This window comes from Dasypus novemcinctus, chromosome 19 (assembly GCF_030445035.2).
Source record: "Dasypus novemcinctus isolate mDasNov1 chromosome 19, mDasNov1.1.hap2, whole genome shotgun sequence".
Lineage (NCBI taxonomy): Eukaryota > Metazoa > Chordata > Mammalia > Cingulata > Dasypodidae > Dasypus > Dasypus novemcinctus.
This window is the reverse complement of record NC_080691.1, coordinates 51866929-51886938: the sequence shown is the minus strand read 5'-3', so window position 1 is coordinate 51886938 and position 20010 is coordinate 51866929. Positions and strand designations below refer to the sequence as shown.

Here is a 20010-nt window from a genome sequence, read left to right as displayed (position 1 = left end):
TTGTTGTTGCTGTTTCGTTTCTTGTTTGTTGTTTTCCCTTTCTTTGTTACCTTTTCTTCTTTCACTTATTTTTTCAATCAACTTTATATCTCTTCATTCCTTCCTTTTTCTGTCTTCTGTTGCTTTTTTCCATTCCACCACTTCTTATTTGGTCTTATTTTCTTTTTCTCTTTCCTTTTTTTTTTTTTTTTCTTTCTCTTCTCATCTGTCCAGCCTTTTAATTCATCCTACATTTTTCTATTTTGTTTCTTGTCTTTTTCTCTACTCATCTCTCTGGACTTTTAATTCATTCTATTTTTTTTTCTCTATTTCATTTCGTTTTATTTTTTCCTACTCCACCTCTTTTTATTCTTATTCCTTTGTATTTTTTAGAGATATTGGTCTGTAATTTTCTTTTCTTGTAGTGTCTTTATCTGGCTTTGGTATTAGGGTGATGTTGGCTTCATAAAATATATTGGGAGAAGCAGACTTGGCCCAGTGGTTAGGGCGTCCGTCTACCACGTGGGAGGTCCGCAGTTCAAACCCTGGGCCTCCTTGACCCATGTGGAGCTGGCCCATGCACAGTGCTGATGCATACAAGGAATGCCGTGCCACACAGGGGTGTCCCCCGCATAGGGGAGCCCCACGCACAAGGAGTGAGCCCCGTAAGGAGAGCTGCCCAGTGCGAAAGAAAGTGCAGCCTGCCCAAGAATGGCACCGCACACACGGAGAACTGACACAACAAGATGATGCAACAAAAAGAAACAGATTCCCATGCCGCTGACAACAACAGAAGCGGACAAAGAAGAACACACAGCAAATAGACACAGAGAACAGACAACTGAGGCAGGCGGGAAGGGGAGAGAAATAAATCTTTAAAAAAATAAAATAAAATAAAATATATTGGGTAGTTTTCCCTCCTCTTCAATTTTTTGGTAGAGTTTAAACAGGATGGGTGGTAATTCTCAAAATTCTTGGTAGAATTCACCTGTGAAGCCATCTGGACTTTTCTTTGTTGGGATTTTTTTGTTTTGGGGGCGTTTTTTAAGATTTTTTTTCTAATTAATTTATTTCTCCCTACACCCCTTGTTGTTTTGTGCTCTCTGTCTACTTTCTGTGTCCATTTGCTGTGTGTTCTGTGTCTGCTTGTCTTCTTTAGGCAGCACTGGGAACCAATCCTGGGAACTTCCAGATTGGGAGAGAGGAGCTTAATCTTTTCCTCCACCTCACCTCCCTGGTCTCCTGAATCTCTTATTATCTCTCCTCTGTGTCTCTTTTTGTTGCGTCATCTTGCTGCGCCAGCTCACCATGCCAGCCAGCACTCTGCATAGGCCAGCTTTCTGCTCGGGCCAGCTCACCACATGGGCCAGCTTGACTTCACCAGGAGGCCCCCAGGAATCAAACCCTGGACCTCCCATATGGTAGACAGGAGCCCAATCACTTGAGTCACATCCGCTTCCCTAATCTAATCTTTTAAAGATATATTTTGTTATTCATCGTCTCTATTGAATTTTTGTTTTCAGTTTCATTGATTTCAATTCTTAATTATCTTCCTGTTTTTGTTTTTGTTTTTTAAAGATTCATTTATTTATTTATTTCTCCTCTTCCCCCCTCCCCCGCCCCCCTACCAGTTGTCTGCTCTTTGTGTCCATTCTCTGTGTTCTTTGATGCTTCTATCCTTATCAGCGGCACCAGAAATCTGTGTTTCTTTTTGTTGCATCATCTTGTTGCGTCAGCTCTCCGTGTGTGCGGCGCCATTTTTGGGCAGGCTGCACTTTCTTTTGCACTGGGCAGCTCTCCTTATGGGGCACACTCATTGCACGTGGGGCTCCCCTACACAGGGGACACCCCTGCATGGCAAGGCACTCCTGTGTGCATCAGCACTGTGCATGGACCAGCTCCACACAGGTGAAGGAGGCCCGGGGTTTGAACTGCAGACCTCCCATGTGGTAGGCGGACACCCTATCCATTGGGCCAAGTCCGTTTCTGATCTTCCTGTTTTTTAAAGTATTTTTATTTTTCCTCTCTAATGCCTTAGGTTGGACTCTTAGGTCTTTGTCAGTGTTTATGTTCTCTAATATAAGCTGCTTTATAGGTGTAAATATCTAAAAGCCCCATTTTGCACCATCCACCAGTGTTGGTATATTTAATGTTTTATTACCATTCACTTAAAAGTCATCCGTAATTTCAGTTTAGAATTTTTTTTTTTAAGATTTATTTTTTATTTATTTGTCTCCCCTTCCTTGTCACCGCCCCCCCCCACCCTACCCCCGTTGTCTGCTCTCTGTGTCCATTCGCTGTATGTTCTTCTGTGTCTACTTGTATTCTTGTCAGTGGCACCGGCAATCTGTGTTTCTTTTTGTTGCGTCATCTTGGTGCGTCAGCTCCCTGTGCGGCACCACCTGGGCAGGTTGCACTTTTTTCACGCTGGGCGGCTCGGCTTTCCTTATGGGGCACGCTCCTTGAACGTGGGGCTCTGCTACCCAGAGGACACCCCTGCATGGCATGGCACTCCTTGCACACATCAGCACTGCGCGTGGACCAGCTCATCACATGGGTCAGGAGGCCCTGGGTTTGACCCTTGGACCTCCCAAGGTGGATGCTCTATCCGTTGAGCCAAATCCACTTCCCAGTTATTTAGAATTGATTTCCTCTTTAACCCTTGAGTTTTACTCAGTTGTGCTTTAATAAGAGAACATAGTTATATTAGCTTTTCACAAACATTCTCTGTAGAGGACCTGATAGTAAATATTTTAGGCTTTGCAGGCCATACAGTCTCTGTTGCTACCTACTCAGTTGCTTTTGTAGCATGATGCATAAAGATGTAGATGTTGCTACATTGCAGTAAAACTATTTACAGAAGCAGGTGGCAGGCTGGATTTGTCCCATGGCTAACAAAATGATACCTGTTATTTTGTTGAGGTTTGTTTGCAGGGCAATTTTCTTATATGTTACATGTATTCTTGAGAAGAATGCATGTTTTCTAGTTGTGGGTATCCCAATTCTGTATATGTCCAACAAGTCAGGTCCCTTAAATGTTTTGTTTGCTTAGTTTTTTAAGACCACAATACTCATTTAGCAGGAGAGTTTATCACATTGCCTTCCATACCTCTTTTAGCATCTTCTCAATTTGTCTCTTCTTACTTTTCAATATTTCCTCCAAAAGCATTTTCAAGGTGACTCTTCCCTATGGCAAATTTTCTAAGGCCTTATAAACCTAAGAATATTTTTATTATGTCCTTGTATATAGATAACTTTTTAACTGGACTTAAAAGTCTAGGTTGTAAGGATTTTTTTTCAATATGTTAAAAAAATAATACTTAATGTGAACCTTGGCAACTTTTTCTTTGTAAGTGAAATGCTTTTGCTATTTAGAAGCATTTGCAGTTTTTCTGTTTTTGATATCCTCAAATTATTTATATTTCATGCATTTATTCCATGTCTTATTTGATCATCACTCAGTGAAGCCTTTCAACCTAAAGCCATTTATTTTTCTTTATGTGAAATTTACTTATGTTATTTCTTTAAATATTTCCTTCTCCACTTTTTCTCTCTCTCCTATGCGAGCCTATTATGTAAATGTCAGGCATAGCTACTGCCCTCCATCTCCCTTTACTTTCCCTTTATGGTTTTTACCTCTTTGTGCCTCCCTGCTCAACCACTGACTTAACCTCCCTCTGATCCTCCACTCTGATTTGGTCTCCAGCAGTTCCCCTTCTGCTGCTTATCTTCTCACCTGTGTGCCTTGACTCAACCCTGTATTTCTCAAACCTGTTGTCTACACTTGGTTCTTTCCTATCATATCTAGTCTTGTCATCAAGTATATTAATCATGGCTAATTAATTTTTTATTTGGAAACCACGTATTTGATAAAGGTTAATATCCAGAACATATAAAGAAATTCTTAAACTCGACAACAAAAAGACAAATAACCCAGCTTAAAAATGGTCAGAAACCTTGAATTAGACATCTCTCTAAAGAAGACATACAGATGGCCAGAAAGCATATAAAAATATGCTCAATACCATTTGCCACCAGGAAAATGCAAATCAAAACCACAATGAGATACCATTTCACACCCATTAGAATGGCTGCTATTAAAGTAAATATAAAATATAAAATGTTGGTGAGGTTGTGGAGAAATTGGAATACTCATTCACTGCTGGTGGCAATGTAAAATGGTATATCTGCCCAAAAGAACTGAAAGCAGGGAGCCAGAGATATGCACATAGTGCACATATTGTATATAACTGAATCATGCTAATTTAAATTCTTGGATTCTCTCTTCCAATGCTTATGATTCCGAAGGTTTACAGGGTGTCTGTTTGGTTGTTTTTCCTTTAAGGTGGCATTCTCCACAGGGTCTGCGCTTTTGAACTGTGCAGTGGAGTCCACTTTGCCTGGCAGTGCATGTTGCAGAAGGGCCAAAGCAGACCCACATATATCAGCCCCACACATCCATCCTACACACACACACACAAACACACACTAGCTGCTCATGTCATCCCACATGCACACATGAGCTCAGCTTTTCAGCTTTCCCAGGTTTCTCAAGATGCAGAGGAATTGTTTGTCTTTTCCTCTGGTTTCTCCAGGTGTTGGATAGTTTTCAGTAGAGTAAGCATAAGGGTCTCTGCCAGGCCAGCAAAGTCTCCTACAATCCAGTCTCCTTACCACCACTTGTACTCAGCTGGCATTCCTCTGTCCACAGGGTCTACGGAAGAGGGAGCTGCTAAAGGAGCTGCTGCCAGTCATTGGACAGAATCTCCGCTTCCAGCGCCTTTTCACCGAGTGTCAAGAACAGCTCGACATCCTGAGGGACAAGTAGCCTGCCCCGGCCTGCCCCAGCTACAACAAGGGCAGGGCCATGCTCTCACCGCTGACCACGCCCAGGGCCACCTCTCACCTGGCCCAGCTACAGTAGAAGGAGGAGACACTGGCAGGAGATGTGGTGTCCTACACCAGCACCGGGCCCAGCTCCTGGTTGGACCTCTCCTGTGTCCTGGGCCTTACGTTCCCTCAGAAGGGGGCAGCTTTGCCCACAACTTGGCCCTCCCTCCAGGATCCCTGTATGGAGCTGAGGCTGGGGCTCTGCCCTGCTGCCTTGGGGTCAGTGTGGCACTCCCAAGCCAGCTGAATCCAGCACGGCTCCAAGGTGGACACTAGCCCCTGCCACTGGAGGCGCCATGCTGCTTCAGCTATGACAAATGAGCCATTTGTGAAAGAGAGAATCCTGAAACATTAACGTATTATGCAGTCAGTGGACGGACCTGAGACCTATGTAAAAGGAAAGGCTGTTCCAACACGGACTATTTTTGTACTAGAATTTGCTAACTTGTAATATGGAATTTTCCTTTTGTCCAATAATCAGGATTTCCCTATAAGTCACTTGGACATTGGTCACTTGTAGGAAATTTAAACTCTAATTATGACAGCTACATTGAAAAATAATTGTACTGAAATTAACTTGTCTATCTTCATTTGGTTTTAATTTTTAAATGTTTGTAAAAAGAGACTGTTTTTGGGGGATGGGGCAGAAGGGGTGGGCAATTTCTTTTGTAAGTGTAAAATAAATGAACACGCATTGGATACCAAACTATCTTGGCTTCCTCTGCCTTTTCCTTCTAACTTTCCACCTTCCTCTCCACACTGTGGATCCTTCTCTCCTAAAGCGGTCAGTGACAGGATGTTGGAACCTTTGAGTTTGTCTAATCTCCCTGATCCCTCCAGGCAGAAATTCATTTCACAGCTTGGGAGTCATTGCCCTGATCATGCAGCATCTTAGGCTGAGTTGTGGATGGCAGGTTACCTTTCATGTGTCATCTCCTGAGCAAGGCAATGAGGTCCTTGGCTCTTGCTGAACTGTACCCCAGGTTCCTGATCACACTAGGCACCGGGGCTGCACCAGCCTGCTTGGACCACGCCAGTGCCTCCTGAGTGGTTTCCCAGCCTGGCTACATGGCCAGTTTCCCAGAAGGAAATCAGTATGTGCGTACTTGGGTCTTCAAGCAATTATCTGAAAAACTGGAATTGTCTTAGAAAGTGGTTCAGGGAAGTGGACTTGGCCCAGTGGTTAGGGTGTCCATCTACCACATGGGAGGTCCGTGGTTCAAACCCCAGGCTTCCTTGACCCGTGGGGAGCTGGCCCGTGCGCAGTGCTGATGCGCGCAAGGAGTGCCCTCTCACGCAGGGGTGTCCCTGCGTAGGGGAGCCTCATGTGCAAGGAGTGCACCCCGTAAGGAGAGCCGCCCAGCGCGAAAAAAAGTGCAGCCTGCCCAAGAATGGCGCCATACACACACAGAGCTGACACAAGATGATGCAACAAAAAGAAACACAGATTCCCATGCCGCTGACAACAACAGAAGGGGACAAAGAAGAACACGGAGCAAATTGACACAGAACAGACAACTGGGGGAGGGGGGAGAGAAATTTAAAAAAAAAAGTGGTCCAGTTGCTGATTCTGATATACACAAGAGACAAGATAGAACCATAGAATCTTCAAGCACTGTGCAGATGGAGCACCCTCCACCCCTAAGCCCTGGACCTCTCCAGGCTATTTGGGATCCTGGGGGGAGGGGTCCTAGACTTGGAATCACTAAGCCTAGCTGACTCTGACCACTGACATCTCTCTGTCTGCTTATCCTGCCTAGTGATTATCCTACTGCCTGTCTCACTCATATTTCAAGTGATTCAATGAGACTCATACATACATGCCTCAACTGACTTGCCCACAAAGCCAGCATGCAGAGTGCTGGGCACAGATATCTCAAATGTCAGGCTGCAAGCTTGAACTGTTCTGTTTCTTTTTTTCTTTTCTTTTCTTTTACTTTTTTCTTGTGAACTGTTCTTTAAGGAATAAGGAGCCAGAGACTCAACATGCAACTCCTTTAACAATTCTGCAACAAGGCATTGAGAACTTTGTGGACCTGCAAGATGCACATGGCCTTTTAACCAACAGGCCATCTAGGGACCAAGCCAGCAAACATCTGGCCCTCAGTCTGTCAGATGGAGACATGGTTGTAAAGACTAAATGGGTAATTTAAGCAAAGCCCTGGCAGTTAGAAAATGCTCCCAAATAACACCCCCAAATCAGTAGTGTTTCTATACACTAGTAATGAACAATCTGAAGAGGAGGAAAATGGCAACTAAAAGAGTCAAATACCTAGGAATAAGTAAAACTAAGGATGTAAGGGACTTATAATGGAAAACTACAAGATATTACTAAAAGGAATCAAAGAAGACCTAAATGGGAGGATATTCCATGTTCATAGCTTGGAACACTAAATATTGAAAAGAAAAGGCATCAACAATGGAAAGGAAGAAGTAAAATTTTCCCTATTTGCAGATGACATGATCCTATATACAGAAAACTCCACAACAAAGCTACAAGTGCTACAACAAAGCTATAAATGCATTCAGTGAAGTTGTGGATCCAAGTACAATATGCAAAAATCGGCAGTTTCTATATACTAATAGCGAACAATATAAAGAAGAAATCAAGAAAAAAGTTCAATTTACAACTTTTGCATGAACATTACCCAAATAAGAATGAACTATCTAGGAATAAATTAACCAAGGATGTAAAGGAGTTGTACACACACAAAAAACTATATAACACATTGCTAAAAGAAATCAATGGAAAGGCATTCCATGTTCACCAATTGGAAGACTAAGTATTGTTAAGATGTTACTACTACCCCCAAAATGATGTACAGATTCAATGCAATCCCAATCAAAATTCCAACAACCTTTGCAGAAATGGAAAATCCAGTCATCAAATTTATATGGTTGGGTAAGGGGCCCTGAATAGCCAAAGCCATCTTGAAACAGAAGAATGAAGTTGGAGGACTCACAACTTCTGATCTTAAAACTCATTACAAAACCACAGTAACCAAAACAGGATGGTATTGGCACAAGGACAGATAATATAGACCAATAGAATTGAATGGAGTGTTCAGAAATCAAGCCTTACATTTATGGCCAACTAATATTTTTTCCATTTGTTTTTGTTCTCATTTTTATTTTTATTTTATATTATTTGGTCAACTGATTTTTGAAAAGAGTGCCAAGTCTACTCAATAGGGAAAGAACAGTCTCTTCAACAAATGGTGTTGGGAAAACAGGATCTCCGTTGGTAAAAGAATGAAAGTAGACTCCTACCTCACACAATATACAAAAACCAACTCATTGAACACACAACTATGTGATTATACCAAACACAAGTTATTATACACTTTGGATTAATTGTATGCTTTATTAATATTTATCAATACAATTTTTTTTCAAAAATCTCAAAAAAAATTTTTTTTAATTTTTAATTTAAAAAATCAACTCAAAATGGATCGTAGACTTAAATATAAGAACCAGAACTATATATAAACTCTTAGAAGAAAACAGCATATGTAAGAGCCAGGACCATAAAATTCCTAGAAAAAAAATGTAGGAAAGCATCTTCAAGATCTTGAGGTAGCCAATGGTTTCTTAGAGTTAATACACAAAGCACAAGCAGCAAAAGAAAAAAATTGATAAATGGGATCTCATCAAAATTAAAACCTTTTGTGCCACAAAGTACTTTGTCATGAACATAAAAAGACAACCTACTCAATGGGAGAAAATATTTGGAAACCACATATCCAATAAGGGTTTAATATCCAGAGTATATAAAGAAATCCTACAACTCAACAATAAAAAAACAAACCATTTCTAAAATGGGCAAAAGACTTGAATAGACATTTCTCTAAATAAGATATATAAATGGCCAAAAAAGCACATGAAAATATGATCAACATCACTAGCTATTAGGGAATTGCACTTCAAAACCACAATGAGACACCATTAAAAAAGAACAAAACAAAACAGAGTTCCAGGAAGATGGTATCATAGTAGGTCATCAGGGCTCACCTCTCTTACAAAAACAGTGGAGGGAGGGCAGAAGCTGTCCAAAACAGCTGCTTTTGGGATTTGCATACAGGTGGAGTGCCATGCACATCCTCCAAGAGGGAGTGAGACAGAGAAGAGGTCCAAAAAAAACTGCATTACTTGCCCCCAAGGCAGGAAACAGCACCCATCTCCCACCCTCAAGACAAATGATCTCAGTAAACCCGACAGAGAGGAGTGGTCACTTTCCTCCCAGGGAAGAGGGAGGGTGCAGCAGAGGGCTGAATGTGGTTTCTAATCTCCAGCCAGTGGAGGTTAGAAGAGACCTCCATGAAAAGGGTTGCCGAAGAGGACTATCTGCTGGCAGGCCAGGAAAGTGAAGGAAATAAAAAGGCTTTTTTAGTCTCTCCTGTCCCTATTCTCATATGTGGGTCCCTGGCCCTGTTTTGAATACTTAAACAGGATAATTTTGAAGATTTAGAATAGATTTACCCAGTAGTAAAATCCAAGGCAAGCATGAGAAATTGACCATCAGAGTAAAATCACCAACAGAGTCAGATGCCTAGAAATCAGCAAAAGAAATAGGAATACAAAGAAATAGGAAGATATTACCCAGCCAAAGGAACAAATTAAAAATCCTGAGGAGACAAAGGGCTTAAAACATCTCATCAATGATGTTCACACAAACCTCCAAAATCAATTCAAGGAGTTGCAGGAAAATACGGCTAAAGAGATAAAGAATAAGACATTGGGTGAACATGAATTTGAAAGCTTGCAGAGAAAAGTAACATCTTATGACAGGAGTTCTTAACCAGTGGCCCACTGTTATTTCAGGGGGTCTGTGACCTTGAATTGAAAAAATAAACTTATTGTCTTTATTTTCTCTGACCTCTAACTGAAATCTAGCATTTCCTTTTCTTATGAATGCATGCAATAAATAAATTACAGTAGCATTCATTTCACCTGATTGGGAAAGAGATCTGTGGAACAAAAAAGGTTAAGAATCCCTGTCTTAGGGGAATGAAAGACACAGTGGGTGAGATTAAACATGAATTAGAGGCATACAATAGCAGATATGAAATGGCAAAAGAATGAATAAGTGAATTAGAAGACAGAACTTCTGAAGTTGAAAAGAGAAGAACAGAGAAAAGAATGGGAAAATATTAAGCAGAATCTCAGGGAATTGAATGACAGGATGAAATGCACAAACATGTGTTACAGGTGTTCTGGAAGGAGAAAAGAACAAAAAAAAGGCAGAAAGAATATTTGGGGAAATAATGGCCACAAATTTCTCAACCCTTATGAAAGACATAAATATTAATATCCTAGAAGGACAACATACTCCAAACAGAACAAATCCAAATTGACCTACACTGAGACACATACTATTCAGAATGTCAGATGCCAGAGATAAAGAGAGAATTCTGAAAGCAGCAGAAGAAATCCATACCAGGGACACTGAATAAGTCTTAGTGCTGATTTCTCATCAGAAAGCAAGGAGGCAGTGGTATATTTAATATACTTAAAGAAAAAACTGCCAGCCAAGAATTCTTTATCCAGCAAAACTGTCGTTCAAAAATGAGGGTGAGTTTAAAGTTTTCACAAATAAACAGAAACTCAGAGAGTTCATCACCTAGAGACCAGCCATACAAGACATACTAAAGGGAGCTGCAGCTGAAAGGAAAAGACAGGAGAGGCTTGAAGAAGAGTGTAGAAATGAAGATTATTAGAAAAGGTAACTAAAAGGGTAAAAAGAAAGCAAGAGTAAGATATGACATAGGAAAGCCAAAGGATAAAATGGTCAGTAAGTAATGCCTTTACAGTAATAACATTGAATGATAATGAATTGAACTCCCCAATCAAAGGATACAGACTGGCAGAATGGATTAAAAAACATACCCATGAGCCATCTATATGCTGTCTACAAGAGACTTACCTTAAGTACAAGAACACAAATAGGCTGAAAGTGAAAGTTTGGAAAAAGATATTCCATGGAAATAGTAACAAAAAAAAAAATTCAAGTGTTGGAGAGGATGCAGAGAAATAGGAACTCTCATTCATTGTTCATGGAAATGTAAAATATTTAGGGAGTAATTCTAACTATAGAATAATATATGACCTAGCAATTCCTCTTCTAGGTATATATCCAATAGATTTGATAACAAGGACTCAAACTGATATTTGCATACCAATGTTCACAGCATTATTCATAATTGTCAAAAGATGACCTGTGCCGTGGCATGTGAGGCGGGAGGCCGGGGACACCTGCGCTGTGGCATGTGAGTAGATACTGGGAAGAAATGGAGAAGAGACAACACGCGTCTGGGGGAGTGCACTCTTGGCAGAAGGAACAACTTTTGACAGTGAAAGTGCTCGGAGGCACAGGAACCAAACCCAGGACCTCCTTTGTGGGAGGAAGACACTGAACTACTTGAGTCACATCTGCTCCCCTACATATTTTAAGAAACTGATGGAGTAGCAGGTTACTATTTTGTCCGTTTTACAATAAAGAAACTAAAGGATTAAAAAAATAATAATAGTCAAAAGATGGAAGCAACCCAAGTGTCCAACAACGGACAAATTGATAAAGAAATTGTAATGTATACATACAATGGAATATCAGCTGTAAAAAGGGATGAAGTTCAGATACATGTGGTCTTCCTCATATGTACCCTAATCTCACTCTCTTTAAGAAGAAATAATAGGGGTGGGGCCAAGGTCTCTGGTTCCCCCCAGGAAGAAACAGCCCTATGCTCCTATTTGGGTGGAAGGGGGAAAGGGAGTAGGGGCTGTTAGATACTTGTGCTCAAGTGACCATGCCCCCAGACAAGGACAACCTGGTGGCATTGGGGGGGTGAGCTTTGGAAAAGAAACGGTGACCCATGGGTGGGGTCCTTTGGGTCATTTTGGGCACCATTGATCTTGATTGCCTTACAGATACTGACATTTTACTGCCTGTGGCTCAGTTGCCTGAGGGGATATGTCTCCTTAGAAGAAATTCAAGCCACCACCAAAGTTGCCACAGACCGTGTGGGATTGTTCAACAAAAGCAATACTGCCTTCCATGTGGGGAAAAGAACATTGCTTTATTGGTTCAAGACTTGCTATTGGCAGGTGTGTTGAGAACCATCCTTTCACAGTTCAACAGCCCAAACTGGCCAGTAATAAAGGTCTCAGGGGCCTTGATGCTGACAATAGATTACTGCAGATTAATGGGTTGGCCCCTTCAGGTGGTAACCCACACAGGAGACTGGTATGCTGTTCACTGATGCACCATGTGTGACTAAGACCAGAGCCATCCATCCTCAGGTGGGTACTCACTAATCCTACTAATAAAGTAGGATAGGCTCAGCAAAGCTCTGTTATTAAATGAAAATGGTATGTCCAAGACAGAGCCTGACAAGGGCCTCAGGGAGTCAGCTGAATCCATGAACAAATAAATGTTTTACCAGAGGGGGTGAGTGTCCCTCAGGGGCTGCTCCTCCTCCCTTGGCTAAGTGGGGCCCTCAGTTCAAAGATGTTCTAGCTGATAGTATAGTTTATGTCGTGGTTTAGAGCCTGTGTACCCCAGAAAAACATGTTTTTAAACTTAATACATTCCTGTGGGTGTGGCCCAATTCAATCAGAATGGGTCTTAATCTTTTTACTGGAGTCCTTTATAAGCAGAATGAAATTCAAAGATAGATAGAAAGCCACAGGAAGCAAGAAGCTGAAGGTCAACAGAACCCAGAAGAGAACAGAAAAAAAAACACCATATTTGCATTGCATTGTGACAGAGCCCAGGACCAAATATCACTGGCAACCAACCCCAAAACACCACTTTTCAGGGGAAAAGCATTGCCTCGATGATGCCCTGATTTGCACTTCTTCCTGGCCTCAAAACCATGAACCATTGAATTCCCACTGGGAAGTGGATGTGGCTCCAGTGATTGAGCTCCCACCTACCACATGTGAGGTCCCAGGTTCAGTTCCCAGTGCCTCCAAAAGAAGATGAGCAAGACAGCTGACAAAATGGGTAGGTGCAGGGGGCTGAAACAACACGATGAAGCAACAAGAGAGGAGGAAAACATAATGAGAGTACAACAAGCAGGGAACGGAGGTTCCCAGTGCCTCCTAAAGAAGACAAGCAAGACAGCAAGCTGATGCAACAGGCAGGTGTGGCAAGCTGATGCAACAAGGTGATGCAACAAGAGACACAAAGAGGAAAGCTTAATGAGAGCACAGCAAAGCAGGAAGTGGAGGTGGTTCAAATGATTAGGTGTCTCCCTCCCACATGGGAGGTCCCAGGTTCAGTTCCCAGTGCCTCCTAAAAAGAAGACCAGCACACAACAAAAAAAGACAGCAAAATGCAAAACAACAAGGGGGAGAAGGTGGGAGAAAAAAATAAAATAAATCTAAAAGAAAAAATAATTCCCATTGTTTAAGCCAACCCATTGCATAGTATTTACTTGAACAGCCAGGTAAACTAAAATATCTTGGTTCATGGATTGGCAAAACTCAAGGCTGGTGGAGTCCTTTGGGCTGCTGCGGCCATCCTTGGAATGGTCACCTACTGCATGAAACTTGACAAAAGCATTCTTCCCAATGGCCTGAACTCCATGCATTGGCAATGGCTATGAAGAGTACTCCAACCACAACTTCCTGCTACATATTTACAAACTCATGGGCTTTTGCAAATGAGTTAACCATATGATCTGGGAACTGGCAAATCAATTATTGGGCTACTAGAGGCTCCCCAGTATGAGGTCAAGGGCTGTGGCAACAGCTTGCAAACTGGGAAGTCCTTCTCATTACCTATGTTGACACCCATGACAAAAAGCCATTGGAAGCAAAACATGAATGGAATTCCCACACTGACAAGCATGCACCCAACAAGTTGCCACAATTGCCTGCTGGATCCACCACTGAATGGGACACAGAATGCAAAAGCAGGCCAAATAATAAGGACTCACAATAGAAAAGCAGAAGCCAAAGATGCAGCACAGACATTTGACTCCTGACAACAAGACCAGGCCATGCAATGTGGTGACCTGGGCCACATTAGGTCCCATATGAGTGTGGCAGCTCAACTACATAAGACCACTGCCCCCTAGTCATCAGCTCCAGTGGTACTGCCATAGACACATACTCCAGATAGGGGACAGCAATTTCTGTGTGTCATGAAGATGCTGGGACCACCCTGCCCTGGAGATATACCTGTTCAGATACCCAACCAGATTCCAATCAGCTCAAAGTGCTTCATTTATGGCACAAGTGACCCAGCAATGGACACACTCCCATGGTATAAGATGGACCTTTCATGCTTCCACCCCCAAGCACAAGGGGCAGTAAAACATTGGAGCATTGAAATGGAAGACTGAAACAAATACACAAATACACAAAACCATCAGAAAGGACAACTTACAGGGTGGTACCCTCCCCCATCTAACTAAAGCTATTTGGACATGAAACACTACATTCCAGTGGAAGGGAAATACACTGTGTAAGTTGCAAAATACTGAGCTTGGAGTGGGTAGAGGATCAGGTGGTCACCTGATTAGGGTATACACCTGTGTATTAGTCAGTCAAAGGGATGCCGATGCAAAATACCAGAAATTGGTTGGTTTTTATAAAGGGTATTTATTTGGGGTAGGAGCTTACAGATACCAGGCCATAAAGCATAAGTTACTTCCCTCACCAAAGTCTATTTTCATATGTTGGAGCAAGATGGCTGCTTCCCGGGTTCCTCTCTTCCTAGGTCCTGCTTCTCTCTGGGTTCAGGTCCTCTATTTTCTCCATGAAGTCAGCTGTAGACTTTGAGGCTCTTAGGCTTTGCCTTGCTCCATAAAGTCAGCTGTAGACTATCAGACAAATGGTCATCTCTCTCCCTGGGGCTTCTGCTGTGTCTAAGGAGCCGTCTCTGTTCCTCTGTGTTCTTCTCCTGACTCAGGTCCTCTGTTCCTGGGGCTTGCTTCTCTCCTCGCTGAGCCAGGACTCCAGCTTTAGACTTCAGCAACAAACGCCAACATCAAAACCCCCCAACTCTGCCTTTGCCATGCCTTTTATCTCTGCCCTAATGCCCTAATAATGTACCCAATTAAAGCCCTAATCATAACAATCACGCCCAGGTACAGCTCAGATTACAAACATAATCCAATATCTATTTTTGGAATTCATAGCCATATCAAACTGCTACAGCCTGAGGAATCCCAGTCTTCTTATACCCAACGGCTCTTTTTCTTTTTTTTCCCACTGGAGTGCATTCCCTGGGGTGGTCTGTGGTCTGGGTTGCAACAGTATTACCACAAGGGGCCCCCAATTCCAACCTTGAGGTGATGCTACCCTCGGGTACTTCCCTCTTGTGGGATTCTGTGCAAATGGGGGAACAGGTGACAGAACACCAAGTGCGAGGGTTCTTCTGATTATGTCTGGACTCCCAGCTCTTAGGTACAGGTGGGTGACATTATAGGTTATGTCATATTTGTTCAGGACATCATTTCACTCTCAGGACAAGATAACTGGGGCCAAAAAGTCTGGGTTAAATGAGAGGGGCAATGAGTCATCAAAAAAGTTGTAGTTTTGGGGCTTGGGCAGATGCCTGGGTGGGCAAGCCTCACCTCTGGTTGTTGGGCAGGAGCATCTTCACCCCTGGGATGTAAGGGGGTGGGTAGCAATGTTGGGTCTTTCTCTCCCCAGGCTCTCTCCCAGCGATGAACAAGTCCATCACCCATGGGGCCTCGATGATCCAAGCTTTTGTCAGAGGCTCCAATCAGACTTACTGTTGGCTCTGTTAGCATTTGAATGAAGATTATGGGCCATCTCTCCACATTATTAAGGCCAACCTGACCACATGGTGGACCACACCAGCCTACTGAATGTATGACCTACTGTCACTCAGAAACCACTCTATACACAAGTATGGTGGACTCCACTGGACGTGGGAAACATCTTTTTAAGCCCAAGAGCTCCCGATAGGGAGTGTCACAACTTTGGAAGAGAACTCCTTTTGTATTGAAAACAGAAGTGGCGCTGGGCCCTAACTGGGAGAGGTTCCTCGTGACAATTGTAACCAAATAGTGTGGTTTGATTCTGAGGACAGTACTCTTGAGCCTGAATTTAAACTTATTATGGCAATAACACTACTGCAATATATGACAAGGCAGCCCAGTGTACAATGACTAGTGCCTACAGTTGGCACACTGGAGAATCTAGTGAGTGCAGTACTGCTGGGGTATAGAGCACCACACAGGTGCATGGGTACACCTCAAGTCTGGGCTTACTTGGCCTGGGAATAGCAGTATCCTCTTTAGCCGCACTGTACCACCTATATAGAAATGGGTACTGCTAATACAGGTGGCTGGATGGACTTTGGTTGAGCATCAGAGGAACTGGTGATCTGCTGATGGCCAGCTAACTAAAAGGAAAGATAGAGATACCCATTTATAGCCTAACTGGTACTACCCTAACCCCAGCATTAAGTAAAGCAGGACACTTTATTGTACGTGGGGGTGACTTATATCAGGCTTTTCCCCCCATACTGGTGGGGGTGATGTAGCTTAGGATTTGTGGTTATCAATATCACTCAGGACAGAAATATAACGTGCCCTAAAATCCCCAACCTGGACTCTTCTGTATGTCACACACACACACAAAAAAGAACAAGTAATTAATAGAAAAAAATACAGTTAACTCTTTTTTAAAAATAAAGACTATTATTTAATTTTCTCCCCCCACCCCCTGCCCCTGGTTGTCTGCTCTCTGTGTCCATTCGCTGTGTGTTCTTCTGTGTCTACTTGCATTCTCGTCAGTGGCACCAAGAATCTGTGTCTCTTTGTGTTGCGTCATCTTGCTACGTCAGCTCTCCATGTGTGTGGCGCCACTCCTGGGCAGGCTGTGCATTTTTCGCGCTGGGTGGCTCAACGAGGGGTGCACTCCTTGTGCGTGGGGCTCCCCTACACAGGGGACATCCCTGTGTGGCACAGCACTTCTTGCACACGGCAGCACTGCATGTGGGCCAGCTCACCATACAGGCCAGGAGGCCCTGTGTTTGAACCCTGGACCTCCTATATGGTAGGCAGACACTCTTATCAATTGAGCCACATCTGCTTCCCACAGCTGACTCTTGAACATATGAAAAATGGCTGATATTGCTCGCAAGAAAAAGGCAAATTCATACTACATCAAAGCTTTCTATGTAAAATATATATATAACCCATTGGATTGGTCAAAGTGAAAATTTTTTTATAACACTGTGTTGGCAAAGCTGTGAGAAGAGCAATTTGGTGATATCTACACTTTAATCTAGTAATTCTACCCTAGAGAATCTTATAGCCCTTTACAAGATATTTTTGTGGGTCCCAGGGAAAGGTGGCAGGATGTGATAGGACTGACACCTACCAATCTACCCCTGACTTTTTGAGGGTTCCCCAAAAGACAAACTCAGTATCTTCATATGCCCTTCGTCCATTTTGGACAGTGAGTTGCATGTCTGAGACACAGTACACAGCTCTGATAGATGTCATTTGTGAGCGCCATTTTTTTAAAAAAAAGATTTATTTATTTATTTATTTTTCTCCCCTTACCCCCTCCACCCCGTTGTCTGTTCTCTGTGTCTATTTGCTGTGTCTTGTCTGCTTCTGTTGTCATCAGCGGCACGGAATCTGTGTTTCTTTTCGTTGCGTCATCCTGTTGTGTCAGCTCTCCGTGTGTGCGGCACCATTCTTAGGCAGGCTGCACTTTCTTTCATGCTGGGCGGCTCTCCTTATGGGGCGCACTCCTTGCACGTGGGGCTCCCCTACGCAGGGGACACCCCTGTGTGGCACAGCACTCCTTGCGCGGATCAGCACTGCACATGGGCCAGCTGCACACGGGTCAAGGAGGCCCGGGGTTTGAACCGTGGACCTCCCATATGGTAGATGGACGCCCTAACCACTGGGCCAAGTCTGCCGCCGTGAGCGCCATTTTTTTTAACATCTTTTTAAAGCAAAATTTGAGGAGGACAACTGATAGGATCACCCCCAGCAGGGTGATCAGGCCTCCTTGGAGGAGGGATTACAACTAGCTATCCCACCCTTGCCTAGTCAAAATCAGCTGATAAACCGAAGGGCCTTATTTCCCAATCTTGTAGAGGACTTGAGCCGTATTTTTTTAAACAAATCAATTTTATTGATATACTATTAATAAAGCATACAGTTGATCCAAAGTGTACAATCAACAGTATTTGGTATAATCGCATAGTTGTGCATTCATCACTTCAATCATTATTACAGCATTTTCATTATTGAGTTGTACATGTTCATCATTCCTATAGTAAAGATAAGAAATCAGCACAAAGCATTGAAAGATTTCTTGCAGGACTACTTGGCACCCACCCATGGTGAGAATATTAAAATCCTTTCCAAGTCAGAACATTATAAGTACAGACTCTGGGCAAGGTCCTAACTTAATACCAATCATGTCCTTCTGCTAACCACAATTTTCTTAAAATTCTTTTAAAATATAATTTTTAGTCTTGGCTCAAGCCCTGGGACAGATGATTTCGGCAATGATACTATTAATACTGAGGGATTTATATAATGTTTGGGGTTAAGAGTACTTAGGGTCATGTGCATTGTTGCCAAACTTGGGAAATTTGGGAAATGAAGTACTATTCACAAGAATTGGCTCTCTTCTTAGGGGATGAGACCACACAGACACTGAAAAGGGCAACATGTCTAAGATTAAAGAGGACTTCTGCTAACAGTGGAAAAGAAATTTATAAGTGAGCAGTCTGTTCCGGAATATTCTTTTGGCCACTAGATTGTCAAGCTAGTGTGTTCCAATAGTTTCACCATCACCGTGTTCTTCACCCTCGATGATCCACTACAATTACCAAGGAGGATATCGAGTACACCTTGAGTGCACATGCAGAACGCCAAGGGCTTCCCTTTCCCTGAGAAACATCTTTTATGCGGCTACTCCTCTGCATGCGAAACCCAACCTCACATGGTGTCCCGGAAAGACAAATGGCCACTGACAAACCAAGTGTGGGCTCCAGGTCCAGAACTGCTGCTACTCCTGTGCGACCCTAGGCAATTCAGGCCGCCTTCGCTGGACTCCGGTTGATCACGTGCAGCTACATGATCTTTGCTGACTCTCAACCCTGCTTTTCTGACACTGTTCACGCCGCAACAGAATCAATAGGGAAAGGGTTCCTTAAAGAGCCCTGGCTGAGCCTTCTGCAGAAGTACATCCGCAGTGTACACTTCCGAGGCTCCTTTACAGTGAGCCCCGCACATTTATGCCTGAATGAGAAAAGTGGCCCTGAATCCAAATGTCCCGAGTTTGGCGTAGATCTGCTAGCACCGCCCCCATCTCCCCCAACCCCATGCTCTAGATTTGATTTCTCTTTTTCTGAAAACCCCTCACCCAGGGAACTTGCTGATGGTAGCCCTGGCCCCTCCACCTTCCCGCGCACACCCACTCCGCAGACCCACTCTGACCCACTCTGGTCTGGAGGTGGCGGGAGTGCAGCTCAGCGCACGGCGCGGACTACTTGGCGCGCACCTTAGCTCGGCGACGGGCGGAGGGATCCCACTCAGTGAGCGGTGACTTTGTACGCGTGCGCGGGTCGCGCCCCAGCCGCGGCCTCTGCCGGCGCGAGGAGAGTCGCCCGCGCGAGGGAAGCCGGTGTCGCTTCGCCCCGAGCCTCCTGCCTGTGGTGCTCCCGCCATGGCGCAGATCCTCCCCATTCGTTTTCAGGAGCACTTCCAGGTGAGGCCCGCGCTTCGGGGCGGGAGTCGGTGCCGGGCGGGGGTCGGAGGGCGCACGCGCATCCCGTCAGCTGTGCCCTGATCGGACCCCTGAGACATCGGTCCTGACTGACCCTGGGACCGGGCACGGCTGCTCGGACAAGGGGGTCCGGGGACCGCATTAGGAGGGCTCGGGAGTCCGGGCGTCCATGGACTGGACTGGACGGCTCAGACAGGGGTGTCAGGGGCCTGGACAGGGAAGGACGGGGGCCCAGGGACCGGACAGGGCGGCCCGGACGGCGGGGAGGGGGTCGGAAGGGGGGGGGGTGTTCCGTGGGCGCCGCTCGGTGTCCACCAGGGACAGTCTGGAAGGGTCGCTGCCGGCCGTTCTGTTCTCCAGACCCTTAAAGCCTTTGATGGAATGCCGAGAGCAAAGGTGGGGAGA

The 20010-nt window shown here is 44.0% G+C and overlaps 2 protein-coding genes across 7 annotated transcripts in view; both read left to right on the top strand.

The window, feature by feature from the left end:
• Positions 1-5578, top strand: part of HIRA (histone cell cycle regulator) — a 121316-nt gene extending 115738 nt beyond the window's left edge. For all 3 annotated transcript variants that reach the window (XR_011646541.1, XM_058281812.2, XM_058281814.2), the window contains one exon: positions 4691-5578. Coding sequence is in view for 2 of the 3 variants with exons in the window: in XM_058281812.2 (XP_058137795.1) it covers positions 4691-4807 (117 nt within the window). In the remaining variant the exon portion in view is untranslated. The remainder of the gene's footprint in view (positions 1-4690) is intronic.
• Positions 5579-19413: 13835 nt separating this feature from the next.
• The window catches only part of CLTCL1 (clathrin heavy chain like 1), a 110639-nt gene continuing 110042 nt past the window's right edge, over positions 19414-20010 (top strand). For 2 of the 4 annotated variants that reach the window (XM_058281808.2, XM_058281810.2), the window contains exon 1: positions 19430-19587. In XM_058281808.2, coding sequence (XP_058137791.1) covers positions 19546-19587 — 42 coding nt within the window. In that variant the 5' untranslated portion in view covers positions 19430-19545. Of the gene's footprint in view, positions 19588-20010 lie in introns of all 4 variants that reach the window. The other 2 variants (XM_058281809.2, XM_058281807.2) reach the window with 2 other exon arrangements.